The following is a 19,192-nucleotide window of genomic DNA, read 5'->3' as shown; positions in this document are numbered from 1 at the left end:
GTAATTTCAGAGCTCATCAGGGCTGAAGTTTGGGTCCTGATGTAACTGCCAGGCTTAACCATGACTTGGAGCTTATCATGTTTCTGTAGAGCCACAAAATAGTCTATGTTTGCAAAAATATGAATCAACAAACGCATGTCTCTGATGGCTGGGCTTTAAGGTGAAGAGGATTCTGTACTTCACTGGTGTCACTGTCCCCCTCCCAGAGGAGGCAGGAACTCAAAGGGAAGAGTCTTGCCCTCAGCCCTGACAGGGCAGCAAGCTCAGATGCTGCAGAGCTTTATGTTATTTGGGTCTGTAACAGGGCATGTCCTCAAGCAGTCTTTTTTCCCTGAAAATGTTGCAAAATAACAGGAACACAGCTGAAGCAGGTAAGAGGCAGGCAGGGTGGTGACAAAGTGGTTTAATATGTCTGTATTCATGATATTTCCACTGACCTATTGGGCTGAATACACAGGGTATTTCAATATGATTTATAGTTGCTAATTCCATTACCCGTAGATCCCTTTCAGAAAGCCCTCACAGTTAATGAATTTAATAACACAAGGGCCAAAACTTGAATATTTTTCACCACCAAAACCATCAATAACTGCAGAAACATTAATTTTTACAGCCATGACTGCTTGCAACCTATTTTACCAATCATAAACTGCTCTTTAATCAAAATCTGTTCACCTCAAAGGTCATCAGAAATTTTCTGCCAGGCTACTTGTAAGTGCCCGTCTTTTGCAAACCTAGATGATAGGCTTACTCTGTAAGCTATAATCTCTCCCATTTTGTTCAGAGTTTTAGAATAGTGATTGTACTATCCCCTGTGAGTTCCCACTGATAGAAGTTACAACTCGTGATATTGACTGAACCCACCACTTTTAAATAATGGCAGGAATTACACATTCCCCTGAAAATACCACCGTGAAGCTGGCTGGGAGCTGTCAATCTTCACTCTGTCCTTTGAATGCTGTGTGATGTTAATTGTACCAGCAGCTGCTTGATCTGCTAAACAAACCACTGGAAGCCTGAGCTGGTTGTTCAGGCTGTTCCCTCAGACTCCATCAGAGCTGGAGTGCTGCTTTTCTTCCCCCTTCACATTTTGTCTTTGACCTCTCTGACTCAGCCTCCAAGGGGCCTGTCTTGTGTTGGCACAGACTGTGGTGATTTAAGAGAGTCCTGTCTCAGCTGGATGAGTATTAAAATCTGGCAGATGTACCACCTGCAATGAAGGAGAGGGAAGGGAGTGAGTAGTAGTTTCATTGCAAATTTTTCAAATTAATTGACATAAATGTGAGCATTTCACATAAATGGAATGTTTTTCGCATAAATATTATACATAGAGCGCATTAGTATTTAGCATCTATGTGAAGTACCATAGAACAAAGCTGTAATTCAGGCAGCTCAGTAGAATAAAAGCACCTCAGGAACTGTTGCTCTTCATTCCCCTCTGGCAATGTTAATTTTATATGAACACACATTGGCATGTTTATATTGTCAGGTGCTTCTGTATGATAACATTTAAACCTTGCGTCTTACCCACAATACACAGCATTATAACCTGAAACTCGTTTCAGGTTACAAACTACAACACAAGGAGGGACATTTTAGAGTGCAATGTTTATGACCAAAATTATTCTACTTGAGCAATCAGGCTCCCAAGTTAAAGCACTGAGTGATGGAGTTAATTAAGGAGGAGTAGTGCTGTTGTAGCTCTAATGCTGTACATATATAAGTGCCTCCAAAGTGAGGCAAAGTTTGTCAGGAAAGGTAATGTCTTTCAATGCACCAGCTGATACAGCTGCAGAGAAAAAAGAGCTAGCTTTGGGCCCAGAAACCCTTCTTTTGGCTTGAGTATATTAACAGCTCTATCATCAGAAAAAGCAGAAACATCCTCCCACACACCTTAAAAAACAACTATATCAGTCTTATTTCAAGAATTGTGCAAAGTAAAACTGACAAGTTAAGTATACAGTACAAAGACAACAGATGCCAGAATTTTTTGAGTCCTGAAGGACAGAATATTATTAAATGCATCCCATCCAGAAAGCTGGAAAAGGTGGCCGTGTGATAGTTCCCTAGAGAGAAATCACTGCCTTTCCTTGTCTAATGAGTTCTAACCTCCATTCTTTTGCCTGATAAAATTCTCCCGCATCTCTCTGCAGCTGAGTCAAGAAATAGTTGTCTGCAGAGATCCTCTCAAGGTATTTAGATTTTATTTTTGAAAACTCTGAGATCTCAAGTATTTTTTTACTTTTGTCATGCCAGTAATGGAAGTTTTACCAGAAATGCAGCTCAGCAGTGTTACAATCCTGATGTGCAATGATAATGGAAAATTACTGGCAATTGCAGAAGTCTTGATGATGAAAATTCCTTATGCTCACTGTTGCTAAGGGTTTTAAGGCATTAATAGCTGATATCATATGCAGGTAATAAAGTCCACTTATGCTATTTGACTTGTGAAGATTTTCTAGTAGACAGCAGTTGTTTCTTAGAAATGAAATGAGTGTGTAGATTAAAATATGGGAAAATCCCAGCTCATGTTAGTCTACCTAAATAAATATGGACTCCATTAGGAACTTGAGGCAAGTTTAGTGCTGAACTATAAGAGACTTTATTAATCAGAAGTAAAGAAGTATAAAACATGCACTTGTGAAAATAAGAGTGTTTTAAAGAAAGATATGCTGGTGGTGGTCCCATCATTCCTTTTTCCTCTGGTGTTCAAAACTGGGTAATTTCATTTTTGTAAAATTTCCTAGAATGAGGTTCAGTATGAGTGTTTATAAAATATAGTCACTTAGGTCTTACAGGACAAGTTTAGCTTTTAATGTAAAAACATGAAGAAAAGGAAGTGCTGCCATCATAAGCAGTCCTTACTGCTCCTGTGCAGAACGCCAGAGACCTTACAGAGCTTTCCAGACCATAAAGGGGTTATAAGAGCATCACAGGGACTTTTTACAAGGGTATGCAGTGTTAGGAGCAATGGATTTAAACTGACAGAGAGCAGATTTACATCAGATATTGGGAAGAAATTCTTCCCTGTGAGGGTGGGCAGGCCCTGGCACAGGTGCGCAGAGCTGCTGTGGCTGCTCCTGGATCCCTGGAAGTGTCCAAGGCCAGGCTGGACAGGGCTTGGAGCAGCCTGGGACAGTGGAAAGTGTCCCTGTCCACAGCAGGGGGCTTGAAACTAGATGATCTTTAAGGTCCTTTCCAGCCCAAACCATTCTATATTTCTAAGCATGCTTAAAAAATAATCACAGAGTGGTTTGTAATTGAACAGTAGTATACCCACAGTTTTAAATAAACTGAGTTTAGCTCCCGGAACATATGTTGCTGTTTCGTTCATTAAATAATGGATTGCCAGCTAATTCACACTCTACTGAGACACATCCAATAAGTTAAAATATATATATATACATAAACATATGAAAAAATAATAAATTCAGGAACTGAAAAAAATTAAAATATTTCAAGAGCACTACAGGTTAGATGCAAACCTTTTATGGTTCATTACATTTTAGTACACTCTCTCTGATACACTTCACCTAATAACAGTACAGGCTATTGTAGCCTTGTCAGTAAATGATAAAACAGTTCAATTACCCTGTCTTTTAAATGGATCCAAAAAGTATAGTGAAGTATATTTTAGAACTGTTAGGAAAATAGTTTTGCCAAGGCTTGGCTAATTTTCAAAACTAACTTTAAATTATGTGCTAACTAGTTGATTAAGCTGTTTATTTCATTTTTGCCAGTCTGTAAAGCAATTTAGCTACATGTTTATGATTACAAAGGCATTTTAGCCTGACTCTTAAGGAAAATGAGTTTGTTAGAAGAAATATTCAGGGGATAAAAATAACTCCTTCCTTCAAATTTCAAAGGAAAGAGAGAAAGTAGCACTTGTTCAAGCTAGCAGAAATTCAAGGCAAGATTTTCTTGTTTCCAGCTGCCATCTCCTCTGCAGTTTCTTCTGGTGTGAGTGCATCAAGTTTGCAAAGTGCCTCAAAGCAGAGGAGCTAATCAAATTAGCACTTCCTGTGTTATTCTTGTAATTGAAAGCAAAGCCTCTAAAAATAAATACATATTTTAAAAATCAAGAGGTAGAAAGAAGTTTGAGTTTGTGAAGTGGATGGGGAAAGTGCAAATTGGAGTAAAAGAAATCACCAGAATGTTGTCTGGATCTTTTCAGGAAACTTTGCCATTTTAGATGTGTTCTGCTGAAAGGAGAGGACTGTTTTAAAAAAAAAATTACTTCTCAGGGGAAAGAATTTATAAATTTTTTAAACAGTCTCTTTTGTCTGTAAAAAAATGAGCTAAATGCAGATGAGAAAGCCAATGATGAAGATCAAGAGAAGAATTTCTAGCTTGGTTACTCCTCAGGTGGAAATCTGATTTGAAGCAAATTATTCCAAGTGTAAAGTTTGAGCTGAAATAATTTTATATAGCTAAATTTTTAGATTAATGGAAATTTCTATCTCATCAGTGGAGACAATGAAAACAAGTAAGTCTGTCTTTGCATATTATACATAAATGTTTTGATGTACAAGAATTAAAAAATATGCACATTATTAGCAGCCATTATAATAAAAGCAGCAGTTGTTACAGATAGTATTAGGTAAGCCAATTCCTATATCAGTCTCTTACATTTTGGAAGTTTGTTTGCTTTAGACATATTATCTTGCATAATATCCCCTTTTAGGTATTTAAATGATTTTGCAGTAAGTTATTTTATATAGTCTGCTGTTTATTTAGAGTCCTGAAGCATCCTAAGTGTGCATATTGAGATTTAATGCTGCTTTATATCCCAAGCAATATTTTTTGTGTTGTAAAAATAATGAGCTATAGACTTAGTTTCAAGCAAAATAAAACCAACTCTGCCAAATAAGAAAGTCTGTAAAAACTAATTGGAAACTAGGGCTGATTCTCAGCCTAATGAGTTTGCAGTGCTTCACTGAAATGAGGGTCTGATGAAGACTTTTTAAATCACCAAAATAATCAGGCTGCAGTGTGAGGTTTTCTGTGATGCCAGTAGCTAGATGAAAGGGTGACAAGTGTGATAATTAAAAAGGAATCCCCCAGGAAATCTGATGTGTTGATGTATTGTGATAAATTGCACTGGGAGATTTAAGGTATCCTCTGAGCCAGAGAGACTTTATGGTTCAAAGGCAGAGCCAATCTATTGCTTGGAACAAGCTAAACTTTGTCAGACAATTGTGTGCTGTTGATGGGATAGAGACAGGATAGTTAAAAGTGGAAGAAGAGAACTAAAAGTTGTGTTGCCATATAGATTATACAGGTTTTTTTCCCAAATACCTAGAGAAGCAGTCACCTTGGCTGCTTGGCATTCACAGCACAGCTCTTGATGTACCTTGTAGAGTCTAACTGTGTGTCCTGGCAAAAATCAGCATTTTTCTAACAGGACAGTGGCTCAGACATTGAAATGGTTTGTCATGCAAATTATAGGTTGTTTAATAATCCTGCCAATTTTCTGTAGAGTGGATTTACAGTTGATACCTTAAGTAAGGAAGTGTAATTGATCAAATGCATAGGGATGCTGGACATCAAATATGTGCAAAATCTGGGTAGCTTTCAATTCTAGAATAGCGGGATACAGGATTTACCTAGATTAATTATTATATGAAAGTGCCTTAGCAGATTATTTTGGAGCCCTGGACTGTTGACTCTGGTGATTTAATTTACTGAGGTCTCCAATTTTCTAATATGCTTAGAACTGCTTTTCTGGTGTATGCAAACGAATATTACAGTATAAACCTTAATGCAACTGTAAGAATGCTGCCTCGATAAAAGATCAGTGAAATTAAAAGGATTAAGCCTGGGCCAAATCTGTGACAGCTTTGCTTACCACAGCATTGAAAAGCTTATGTGGAGCACTAAACAACCTTGTTTCTCCAGCTGGGGTAAATTGGGACTGTCACGCAGAAAAAGGTACTTTTTTTTCCACAAGCCATTCCAGAAAAGGAGGGAATACACTTTCATCTTTTGCCTTGAAGACACATCATGTCATAATATAAAGAATGTTTTAAATGGATGACAACACCTCCTTGCAGGGAGTTTTTGCAGGTTCATCAGAGCTTTGCTCCAGCTGGATTTCTGCAAATTTAACTGGACATCTGCTAAGGTAAAAGGGAGAGTGAGAGTGAGTACAGAAATAGGATAAAGCCTTGTTAGACACTGAGGTGAAGTAGCTGGAGGAGTTCCAGGTTAAAAAGTTCACAGATTACTCAATCTGGCAGCAATTTTTACCCCTATCTTCTTTATAAAGTGTTTGCTATTGTCCATAGCTGTGTATCTGGCTGTAGTGAGATTCTTTGGAGACTTTGAAGAAGTAGAGAAAACAAGGTTTTGTTGTTCCTTGAAAGTACCATTGCACCATGTTTGTGTCTTTGTGGTCCTTAGCAGGAGGGCTGAAGCTCAGCGGCTCAGGCTGAGCCATGGGCAGCATTTGTTAGCACAGGGCAGGAGCCTGTGCAGGTACAAGATCCTTTGGGGTACTGGGGCCAGCCTGAGGGCCCCACAGGGCAGTGGCAGCACAGGGACAGGGCCTTGGGTACCCACCACAGGCTCAGTCTCCTTCTCAGCCTGCTCCAGTGGCTGTGAGCTCCCTGCCAGCTCATCTGCCATAAAACCTTTTCTCTGGGTGTCTAGATGGTTAGTGCTTCAGAGACCTTTTCTCATCTCCATTTAACAAGTGCAGTAACATTATTTTAGGGAAGATGTTTGTTAGGAGGTAGGACTTATTCAGTCATTTTCTCTCTCAAATTGAAGAGCAAGACCGATTTTTATACTGTTTATTTCTTTCATAGATGTTTTAAATGAGAATTATACCTTATGAAATCAGTTGGTATCTCTGATGCTATTCACTGTTACTTTTTATGTTCTTTACCTTCATCCCCAAAAAATCCTGACAAATTAAGTAAATGTTATACTACCTTTTTTTTTTTTTCTTTTTTGGTTGGTTTTTGGGTTTTGTTTGTTTGGCTGTTATTGAATTACACTGCTGTAGGGTGTGTCTGTATCTGATTGTGTTTCAATAGACTGTTTTATTTTAAATTATTTCAAATATTGCAGCAACATTTACAGGAAACAGGGTAAAGAAAGTGATAAAGTACAATGATTTATTCCCAATAATAATGTACCACAGGATCGCAGAGTGGTTTGGGTTGGAAGGCACCAGTTTCAACCCTGTGTTGTGGGCAGGGATGCCTTCCACTAGACCAGGTTGCTCCAAGCCCTGTCCAACCTGGCCTGGAACTCTTACAGGTGTGTGTCAGCCAAAACTTCTCTGGGCAACCTGTTCCAGTGCCTCACCACCCTTACAACAAAGATTTATTTCCTAGTACCTCATGTAAATCTGCCCTCCTTCAGTTTAAGACTTCAGTCTCCCCATTCCTTTTTTTAATTCAGATGAACCATCCCTAACCCCAGGCTGATTCACCTGCCTAGGGTTAGGCCTAGGGTTAAGGTTTTTAGAGCAGAAAGCCCCAAGCTCCAGGCACACTGCAGGCAAAAGGCAAAACAACATCTAAAGATAGTCTTTATCTTTCCAAAATAATAGTAACCCTCTGTGTGTTTGGTTGTCTTTTCCTTGCTGTTTCAGACATGCCTGGTAGCCCTCACAACCAGTTCACCTTCAGGCCGCTGCCGCCGCCGCCTCCGCCGCCTCACGCGTGCACGTGCGCCAGGAAGCCGCCTCCGTCGGCCGACTCGCTGCAGAGGAGATCCATGACCACGCGCAGCCAGCCCAGCCCCGCTGCCCCCACGCCCCCCACCAGCACGCAGGACTCGGTGCACCTTCATAACAGCTGGGTCTTGAACAGCAACATCCCGCTGGAAACCAGGTATGGACCGCGGCTGCGCGCAGAGGGGAAATGGAACACGGTGGGGAGGAGGCCTGACGTGGACACAAGCTGGTGGTGTCCTTCTGGACATGCCCATGTGTTTTACTCTGAGCCCATCTCAAGTAGTGACATGAGGCCATTTTTGCTTGATTCATTTAGGTCAAAAATACTCAAAAAAGCACATTATGCAAAGTTTTGTACTATGGCGATTCCTTTAACTTGTGTAGGTTACACTGGCATTTTATGGTTGTGTGCAGTCAGGATTTGTGCTTGTGGGTTTGTCTTGCCCTCCCACATTCTCCCAGGACCATTTTGTAACCAGCAAATAGAAGTTTGGTTTAATCAGTGTACTTTGGCACTTCTGGAGTCACGCTGAGTCAGGAATGGTTGGGGTTTGAAGGGACCTTTGGAGATCATCTAGTCAGGCTGTAGCTTTTCTGTGGATAAGAAAAGACCAGAAACAATACTAAAATTATCTTTTCCTCAATATATATTTAATACTTTATTGCATATATAGCCAAATATAATTTTATAATCATTTGGCAATGGAGAAACGATACCGAGATGGATATTGGGTGTGGTTGGAAAGGGAGGGTTCAAATTCAGGATCATTCACAATTTACACAAATAATCTACTCTGAAAAACAATTGAGAGCAAACACATTATGTATTCAGGCAACTTACTTTTCAGTGCCCAAACTCTGCACAATCTCCTCTGACTTTTTGGCTATAATAAGCTTTTTTTTTCACCTGTTCCTGATAAGTGTTGGCTAATTTGATTGCTTTCAACTGCAGCTGTGTTTGCTGACTTGATTTTTAAAACAAGATCTGAATTTTCAGTCTTCTTCATTGTCAACAGAGCACCAGGAGGTTTTAACTATGGTTTCCTTTGGGTTTTGCCATTCTAAAGTACATAAAGGGCAAGAGTTTGTGAAAGTTGTGTCTGATGAAACAGATAAATTTCTGACATGCCCCTAATTGGATCCAGAAAATATTAAGTATTATGCACAGAAATGTTTGGGGGATTTTTAACATATGTCTGATTTTTATATATGTCTGAAACCCAGTTAGCACAATTAATCACTGAAACCTACATTTTGTTCTTTTATAACAAGGTTGGTTTTATTTTATTACAAAAATTAATCTTAATATATGTCTTTAAACACTTGACTGCTGCTCATCAGAAGTGTCAATTTTTAGTTCTGCTATTAAGTTGGGATTGAAGAACACACCAGTTCATTCTGAAATAAAAGTTTCCTTATTTGTCTTAAGGACAAATCTCAAAAAGAATCAAGGAGGATGGAAACTTTTCTGCAAAAGTGAACATAAACAACACTTTAGTTCAGCTGATCTTTCTGGAGCTAGAAGCTTCTGCTTACACAGTCTTTATAAAGATAAATTTCTCTGTTTCTGGTGTAACAAGCTTATCTGTCTATTTGTCTATACTTTATTCTGCAAGAAAGGTGATCTCTGGGTGTTCTGTCCCATTAACTTTTGGTTCTCTTGAATTAAAAGTCAAGTAGATCTTTTTAAGGCTCTGCATCCCCATTCATGGTATTTGCATCAGACTTCATTGGGGACAATATTTTGCAATTTATTTTCTTTCGAGTTCGGTTTAAATTTTCTGTTTTCTTATTATTTTTTGTAAATTTGAAGCTTCTCTTAAAGGACAAATACAGAGATATGTAGCTACATCTATAATTATATAAAGGCCTGTGCAGTGAAGTAAGAATTCAGACTGGAAAACATCCTTTGGGCTACATGTTAGTCATTCAGAGAGCCTGGGAATTTTCCATGTTCTGACCCTTCAGTGGTTGTTTCAGCTGATTTCATGCCCCCACTGGTCACTCCAGAAGCCTCTCACAAAGCTGGCTGAAAGGCTGGGTAATCCATAAGGAAAACCTGTGAGTGTGTTTGCCAGAATCTATCTGCAGCTTGTGTGCAGACAAGTGCCATAGCAGGGGAGCACTGTAATAAGAAACATTTGTGATCACCACTTCCCAGAAGTCTACAGTGCACAGCCTTAGAGAAAATGAAGGGCTTGCAGCTTGTTTATCCTTCCTTTACCAGGGAATGATTCTCCTGGAATTGAACTGGTGCTTTGGCCTAATATCTGGATTCCCTTGCTTTCCTTCTCCATTAATGTTTAGCTGCCCATTAAAAATAATCCTACAAAATAAAGAGAAACATTTCAATGATATGTTTTGTGCCAGATCTTTAATAATACCAAATCTAGCCAATATCTACATACCTAATATAGCTAAGGAGATTTTTTTTGTTGTTGTTAAATTTGGAACATTTGCAATCAAAAAGAAAACTTAGACAGTAATGTATTCCCTACTGTAACAAGTAGACAAAAATCAGAATACACATGTTCAGCTTTTCTTCTGACTGTATCCCCTGTTAATCCAGAAGTAGAACTTGTGTTTGATGTTATCTTTACTGCCATGGAATATTAGAGAATTTTCAGACAGAAAAAGATTTCCTAGATCTAATCATGTGACTGTAAAACCTATTCACTCTGGATAAAAAGAAATGAAGCAAGTTAATGAGTCTGCTCATAGTGTGTTGTATTAATGTGTTCTATTTATGTAAAAGAAAATTCTCTAGTTTTGAAAATGCTTGCAAGGCTCAGATTAGACATGTACTCTTACATAATTAGCGTTTGAAACCCTAAATTAGATGGCAAAGGGCTGCAGTAAAGACATATACTGTGGTACATGTGTTTCATGTGCAGTAAAACCTAGTTACATTTTTATAGAAAAGGGCAAATCAGAAATTTTGTTTTGTGCTTCATCTAGAGGTATTACATGCACTAATCTGCAAAGCACTTTTGTCAAGACCTAACTTAGTAATGCAACTCTTTAATGATGACAGTGATTTGGAAAGATGAAATTACTTGTTCAAGTTCACACTAAACCTAAAATTAAAGTCTCTATGTGTGTTGTTGCCAAGGCCAGTTCCCTAACTCTGGCAGTTACTCTGATTATAAGCAACCCAAATAAAAATAAGAATTAAGAACAGCTTTAGAACTCCAGAGGACATGTTATGGAGCACCTGCTGCTGAGGGAATTGGAGAAGAGCTGTACCTGTAGGAGGTGTAGCAGCTCAAACTGGTGACTGTGCTGCAACCTTCAGCACTGTAATGTGCCCAGAGATGCAAATGCAATCTCCATCTATGCATGCACACACGGTTTGGGAAAAATAAACATAGCCATTATTAAAATTACTTATGAACATGCAGTGATTTCATTGTCACACAAAGAAATAATTTTTATGTATTGCCAGAAAATGACTGCAAGGATCTCTCACACCACATAAAACCACAGGAAACATTGATGCTCTTTTTTTAGGATAATGTTACTGGGCTCTCACAAAAATTGATTTTTTCCCTCTCCCCCAGAATAAAGTACTTGCAACCAATTGCCTATTCCCTTCCTTTCCACTAAAATAATTGTTTTATCAGGCTTCATAGATACTTTGCTCTAATGCTTCAAATCTTGTGATTTACAGTGTAATACATTGTCATTATCTCTGACAGCCCCATCTGAACATAGCTTACTACTTTTTATGGAGTAAGTATTAAACCCTGATAACTCAAAGGAATGTTTTTCATTTTCTCCATGCCCTTCTAGTTAACTCAGTATTTGTTTCCATATCTTGCTTTCTTACTTTGTTTATTTTTTCCTGCTGTTTGCTATTTATTTTCCCACCTCAGTGAAATCCCCAAAGAAGTAAAATCTAGATGTTAAGTAGGGATTTTTACCTGACATTTTGTTATCCTCCTTATAGTCTGTTACTGATCCGTCATGGATAAACCATTGGTCACACTTATTTTGAGTTAAGTTTTGACATAGATTACCAAAGTATTAGAATTTTTAAGTTTTATGCCTAAATCTCAAAATTTAGCTAATTGATTTTGTTTCAAAGTGGAGTTTTTAGTCCTGTTTTGTGCGACAGTATTTAAGATATTTGTTTGTTCCTTCCTTTTTTAAATCAGATTTCTTCCTAGTTCCTCTAGCCCATTTAGCAGTGTTGGCAGTAAGGTTAATGCTGTGCTGAATGGACTGAAATCTCCCTTCACTGCACTGGCAATGAGCCAAGTCCTGTGGAAAAAGACAGCTTAATTTAAGCAATCTTATCACCATGGTAATAGCTGCTCTAAGGGGACAGTGAGGTACCAGACCATAACCCTGAGATTCAATTATCATTAATTTATATAAAACTTAGAAGTACTAGAATAATAAGAGGAGTATTTGGGGTTCAAGGCAGTTATTATTTTTAGTTAAAATTCAGCAATATTTCAGAGCCCAAAAGTTTGACTATGTCTCTAAACACTTGAAAACATTGAGAGTTTTGGAGTTCAAGAAGTGTATTTGAATCATCATATAGATGGAATCATTCTTTTCTGTGTTACATAGTTTTTTAAGGTATATAGGTATGATTAGCTCTATTTTTTTTTTCCTGGAAATAACTTGGTTATACTTCTGTTTGATGCAATTCTGTACTACGGTTTATCTTTTTAAATCAACCTCATAATTACTTTTTTCTCTTCAGGAAGTATATTGATAGCCTTTCAAATCACAGACAGCTGCATATAGTCCCTTTCTGTGTAAGCTGGAGTAATTTTAAAAGGAAATGTAATTAAATAAAACTGCATCTAGAAATTCACACTCAGTTCAGTGTGGGCTCTTGGAAGGTTTGATCTTCTTTCTTGGTCTTGGCATTTGAACATCTTGTGGATCTCACGAATCTTGCCTCCAGTGCAGAGACTCAGAAAACGCTTTTTTGTGCCTTGAGATTTTTTCCCAGTTCAAGGTTTCCATAGCAAACAGAGCAGCTTTTACAGCTCCTGAGGCAGACAGGTGTTAATGATCATAAGCCACCAAGCAGGAGACACTTTCACTTGAGCAGTGCAGTTCACTGGGAACTTGTTTGCCAATGGAGCCTGCTCCTCTGTTAAATGACCAGATTTGGGGCTGTTCCAAGAATAAATGCAGGAGAGGGCTTCTTTTACGATCTTTTCTTCAAATTATGGTGGCCAGTATTTGCTATTATGACATTTCTCTTGTATTTTCTCATTTTCTATCTAATTAAACAATAAATCAACACATATAGAGGCTGACCGTGTTAAAAACAGACACCCAGCAAGGGTTTTAAATTCGTTCTGAGTCCCATGTGTTTTCTGTGCACAGCAGAAAAGATCTGAAAATATTTGTCTGCTGAATTCCAAAAGATAAATTGAAGACTGTCAATATGACCATGAACTGAAAATAAAAGTTGTAAATATGACCTTAAATTTAATAATGGGAGAAGGAAGCTGTCTTTTATGGAAATAAAAATATAAACATTTGTCAGCTACAATGAAATACAACTTTCATGTCAGCAGCAACGGCACTTGAGGGTCCTGCCTTGAGAAGTTTGAGATCCAGTCACTAAGGACAGTAGGGCAATTTAAATCGTTCATGCACTCTATTGTATTTTTGTTTGTGAGAAACTCTGGTGTGGGCTTCCCTGAAATAGTGGGATATATTTGTGTAAGGGTTTTTTATGGAGGCTAAATATTGTAACTTAAACAATCACATTGCAGATACTCCTTGCTCATTGTTTTGAATAAGTTGATGGTATATAAAGTTATAACTAAAGCTATGCTGTGATTTTATGGCCACCAATAAGCAAGCAGGCTTTTAACTTTCCATGAAATAGTGGAAAATAGTTTTACAAAACCAGAAATAGACTGAATCTAAATTTTGAAAGAGAACAATAAATACAGGTTAATACAAAGGGTCTAGGTCGTGAGAAGTGGTCAAAGACATGAAAAGAATTTTACCTCTTCATTTCCAAAAAATCAGATATATATGTGTCATGTTACTATTTTCTGGCTAGCTATTTCTAGGTAAGCTGTTTTCAAATACTACAAGGGTATTTATGTAGTTAAGCTGGCTTCAAAGACTAAATATATTTATGTAGTTAATGTGATACATCTCTTGTCAGGTAAACTTTGTCTTTTTTGTCACAATAGCTGTACAGTTTGGATTAGACCATATGCAGGTGAGTGTAGGTACTTGGAAACAGACTGAAATGCTGGGAAAAAAAAGTCAGAATATGCATGAATATTCATAGAAGGAAATTGATGGCAAATAGAACTGAGGGACAGCTACTTCATTTACTCATTCCTTTCTTTAAGTCGTGCTTCCAACCATAGAATATAGGCAATAAAATTATAAAATTGAAAGGAATTTTTATCCTTCTTGATTCGTGGTTTCAAAGTGCTCTGCAAATATTATGTAGTTTCTATGACTTACATAAATATTCTTGTAACTACTGTTTTTCATATTTTCCACAAAATAATCTTAAAATTTCTTGAGGAAAAAAATAGAGCTAGCAATGAGATTATTCCTTCCTTATATCAAATTTCTGTGTCCATTGGTTGTTTTACTCAGCTGCTGCTTGAGTTGGAGTACTACAGCAAATTTCAAGCCACAGAAAGCACTTCTGAAGATTACTGAATTAATGTAGAGATGTCACTGTGTATCACAGTAACAAAGCCCATAGTGGTATATGCAAGAGTAATTTATGTCCACAGTGTGGTAATTTTCATTTTATTTTCTTCATTAAATAGCAAATGAAACCAGAAAGCAGTTGTATTTTGGACAACAGTTCCAATATAAAAACTGTTGTTGATTGATTTTGGCACCATCCTATATTTATATAATTATTATCCCAGATTTCTGCCAGACTTGAAAGTTTAGTCACCTGGTTAGCAGGCCTAGCTTTCCTACAGCAACAGCAGGCCAGTGAGCCAGAATCACATCACTTGTTCAGTACTGGGGCAAAAAGAGAGGGACACAGGTTCCTTTTACATCCTTTCACATCCAGGGTCGCACTGCTCAGTTTTCAGATGCCATATAAAGAAAACATGAGTGAATACAGGGAAGCAATTCTATGGGAATGATTCAAAATGCAAGTCCAGCTCAAAGAGGAAATTTTAACAAAGTCTTTCTATTCCCAAAGATAAATCTCTGGATGGAAATCATGGAAAAATACAATTATAAAATAAATTAGATAAGTAGTTTTCATGGCAATTTCTATCTTCACCCATGACCATTTTGTTCCCATAGTTCTTGTACACAGAAAGATGAAACAAAGGCTCTAAAATTAAAGGTCAGGTCTATCTATAATTATAAGTTATGTCTTATATTCAGATACAGTTTTCCTGCGTTGTTTTTCAAGATGAGGGTATATTGTGTATATCTTTGTGATCAAGGGGGTGTCTTGGTTTTATATATATATATATATATATATATATAAAATAGTTGCCTTGGTCTTATACTGTATAGTTGGTTGAGAGCCATATAGGAGATTCATAAAAAAATATATTCTGATTATTATGTAAGTTTAGAAGTGTCCTCTTTCCCCTCCCACTTGGAGTACAGAATAAAATGGATAGAAAACCAAGAGAGAGTGAATTTCTGCTTCTTACTACTGTCACAGGAAATATCAAGTGACTTAAAATGGGCTGGTACCAATGTCTTCTTGTCAGTGTTTGCCAAAGTAAATGGGAAACTGTATCAGTTCCAAATCCCTTTTGGCTGCCATCTCTATATATTTTCTGGCTATGCCAAATAAACAAAATCCTTTTTTCTGTTTCATCTGCTGTGCTTCTTAAAAATTTCCTTTGCACTTCTGTTGACATCTAAAGGAATTACTTCAATTAAATATCAGTATAGATACACAATTACATACATTATGTGCAGCTATAAAATGTAGTTGAAAAGAAATTGATCAACTTCAATGATTGAACTGAAGTCGTCTTAGTTTTTCTATCACATTGATTTGCAGCAATTTGTAATGCTTTAGGTAACTACTTCTTGAATGTGAAACACACACAGGTGCAAACCTACTTGGTTTATCCAGGAGATATGCAGACTAATTCTTTGGCCAAGGTATAGCAAGATTTGTGTTTCTAACTTAGCTGTTGGCTCCCTTTCAAGTCTGCTCTTGTTCTTCATTTTTTCTTCTTACAAACTCATGATTTTTAATGGAAATGGAAGGGAAAGCATGGTAAAGGAACAACTGAAGGTGTGGGCCCACAGATGCTTGGCACAGAGTTAATGCATAAAAAGTTACAGAAGTGATACCAAGCCCTTGACAAAATTGAGGGACATTTCTACAGTATCAGGATATAAAAATATTTTCTCAGAATTTAATTACAGAATTCTGTGTGGGGTTAATCTGCTTTCTGGTAATAGTATTATGTTATTGCCACATGAATTCAGCTGGGATGTTGCTTCAAGCTTTTATAAGACTTAAATTGCTGTTCCAGATATGGAGCCAAAAGTACATAAAGAAATATCCTGATGGAGAGGTGTGTAAAGAAATGAACTCTTCTCCAACCTTGTCCTAGCTAAGAATTCCAACTGCCTCTTCTATATGTGAAGTTATTTCTGAGCCTTTAGTATTTATTTATGTATTGGAGTTATCAGTGTAATAATATTGAGTGACTTTCATTTCACCAACAAATGCCTTACAGATTATGTCCTGTATTTCTTTTTTTAAGAGAATATTATCATCTAGTTTATGAATGTTTTTGATGTTTTTGTGAACATTTAGTTTTTCTCCACTTGGAAGAAGTGGTGTTAACAATCACCCTTATAAATGCTCTGATTTTTCTTGTGTTCTTAGTTTACAAAAAAAAAAAAAAAAATCCACCACAGCCCTTAGCTTTTCTCTTAGATCAAATATTAAAGCACATATCAGGCTGCAGTCAAATCTAAACTTTTGAACTGCAGGTTTTATTATTTTGCTCTTTAGAAAGAGAGCCTGATTTTATAGAATTGATAGCAACAGTTTAGCATGTCCTGACTCCTTTGGGAACCGTGGTATGCTCAGACAGATGAGGAGTCATCTGAGTTTATGAGAACATAGTCACAGTCTGGCTTTGGAAATTTGTCTTTGTGCCACCAGTGTTTTTCAAATTCTATAGAAATGTCTTTGGGTACTCAATATACGCTTCCAAAAATTGAAGTTGTAAACAATTGGGTTTTTTAAACGTTTTCTCAGCATTATTTCACTAGTAGCTCAGTTTCAGTGTACCATTGCTTCAGAATCTCAGTTTTATTACAAATTAGAGCAGTGTAAATTCTTCTCTGTGTGAATTGACTCATCTGTCCAGAAGAGAGTGGTCTGGATCCAGGTTCTGTGCACTCTGCTGCTAATAGAGAAGTGCCTCTGCACACTAGCACTATATCATCAAGCCTTTGTTATAAATTCCCGTGCAAGAGAATGAAATTATTCCTGGCTATTGATTGCAGGTTGTTAGAGCTGTAATAATAACAATTTTCTGTTCAGCATTTCCTTCCCTTTACCTCTGATACCTTTGAGCTATGCACCATAAAGTACAATCAATACTGCCAATATCAGATCTTTTTGCTGTAATTTCCAAAAAATTTAAATGAGAAATTATCAAATAAGTAGGTTTTTATCATTATGTCTTGAACAAGTAAAGCATGCAAAGAACAATTGACTTTTTATATTTGTAGTGTTTGTGTATATATATGTGTGTGTATATATATATGCATACATACTTCTCATATGTATATGCTTGTATCTAATAACATGTGTTGTTTCATGTGGTGATTTTGCTTCTATTTCCCTAAATATCAATAGGAATTTTGCCATGACATTTTTTTCCTACCAGAAGTCTCAGTGACTGTGTATCTCATTAACTGCTGACTGAGAAAAAACTTCTCATACTTGCAGAAGCTTTCATGTGTGACAGCAAAGCATTGAATCCAAAATAACCAACTGTGCTCTCGTGGCCTGATAGGAAGGAAGCAGGTTTATATAGTCCTGTAAACAGCTATATTACTTCATTTGACTTTATTATTTTACTGTATATAAGTTTATAATTTTTGAACTAAAATGGAGGTAACATTACAAAGTGCAGAGCAATGCCATCTTTCTAATGTGTGCATTTACAGCTGTGGAAGTCAGTGGGAAGGAAAACTAGAATGTGTTGTCTGATGCACTGCCAGGATGCTGTACTCAGTCAGGGTCAGATGTCCAGTTTTGTCTGAGTGCAGCTTATTTGGGTAATATTCATGAAGCAGAAGTAACTAATACTCAAATTACATTCTTGTGGTTTAGTCATAAGACTCCTGATACACAAGCCCTGTAAACTGCAAGGCAAGCTAACCTTTATTCTCATTTGCTTTCTTTTTTATGTAACTAAAGGGCTGTTTAAAAGATAAAACTGCTCTGTAATACCTTTTTATTTTCTATAATCTGGCATTTGAAAACCATAACCTTTCTTTTAAAATTTTATAATAGAAATACATAATACCATACTCATTACACCATTTTAGCAATTACCATTTCAGGAACACGTATTTACAATATTCTTAAAGTCAAATGTCACCGTATAACAATGTTTCATATTCCTGAGTGTTTGATCCTGCATACATTTCGCTGAGTGTTCGTCAAAGAAGTTCTCCCAGCATGGATTGGCTGATCCATTTATGCATTCAAAAACTATTTTTGTGCCTTGCTGAAGGCATAAAGACATTTGTCATTGAAAGATTCTGGACCATGTCACTTGCTTTCTCAGCTTGAGACAGAGGAACACCAAGCTGCTCTAAACTCCTTTGGGTGCATGCTGTGGCCTGTTTTAGAGGTGCACCTGTCAGAAAAGAGGGCACTGAAGAAGCTTGCTCCCTTAGATAAAACAAAGGCAAGAAGGACCAAATTCTTTTGGTGTTTCCGAAAGAATATGTGGTTGGTATGGTCAGCCCTGAACTAGCCCTTTTTGCCACAATTTCTAAGCACATATCACAGTAAGTTATTGTTTAATATTAAGTAACCTTTCTTAAATTCTCTTGGAGAGCTCTTGCCAGTCCTGAAAAAGCATCCTTTCTGTTACAAAAAACTACTCTATACTTCTGCACCAGAGCCTGTTCTGCAAGGCACATTTTTTGTACCTTATTTTTTGTGCTAATGTAAGTCTTCGCTGTTTTTTCTTGAAGGCAATCAGTCCTGTGAAGTATGCTGAAATAGGTCTCCAAATGAATTCTTTCTTAGTATATTTGAGAATCACTGCAGTAGGCAAAAGCATTTGAATAAAACCTGCTCTCAGAATTGCTCAATTAAGAGCAGTAAAGCAATTGTGCTCACCTATATAGTAACTACAGTTCTTCAGAATGAATTATCCTTGTAAATCAGGTGACTAGTTACTTCTTTTTTTTTTTTATTTCCTATATTACATAGTAAAAAATAGATGTTCACAGTGGCACTGGCTTTAGCATTTTTGGGGTATTCCAGGTGAATCAACAAGTTAGGTGTGGATGGAG

The 19,192-nt window shown here is 37.1% G+C and overlaps 1 protein-coding gene across 1 annotated transcript in view; it reads left to right on the top strand.

Annotated features, from left to right (window-relative positions):
* Nucleotides 1-19,192, top strand: part of TENM1 (teneurin transmembrane protein 1) — a 306,681-nt gene that overhangs the window by 143,774 nt on the left and 143,715 nt on the right. Inside the window, exon 4 of the mRNA XM_059482796.1 lies at nucleotides 7,604-7,844. Within this exon, the coding sequence (XP_059338779.1) occupies nucleotides 7,604-7,844 (241 nt within the window). The remainder of the gene's footprint in view (nucleotides 1-7,603; nucleotides 7,845-19,192) is intronic.

Source organism: Ammospiza nelsoni, chromosome 15, assembly GCF_027579445.1.
Source record: "Ammospiza nelsoni isolate bAmmNel1 chromosome 15, bAmmNel1.pri, whole genome shotgun sequence".
NCBI lineage: Eukaryota > Metazoa > Chordata > Aves > Passeriformes > Passerellidae > Ammospiza > Ammospiza nelsoni.
This window is presented reverse-complemented; position numbering and strand designations above follow the sequence as displayed.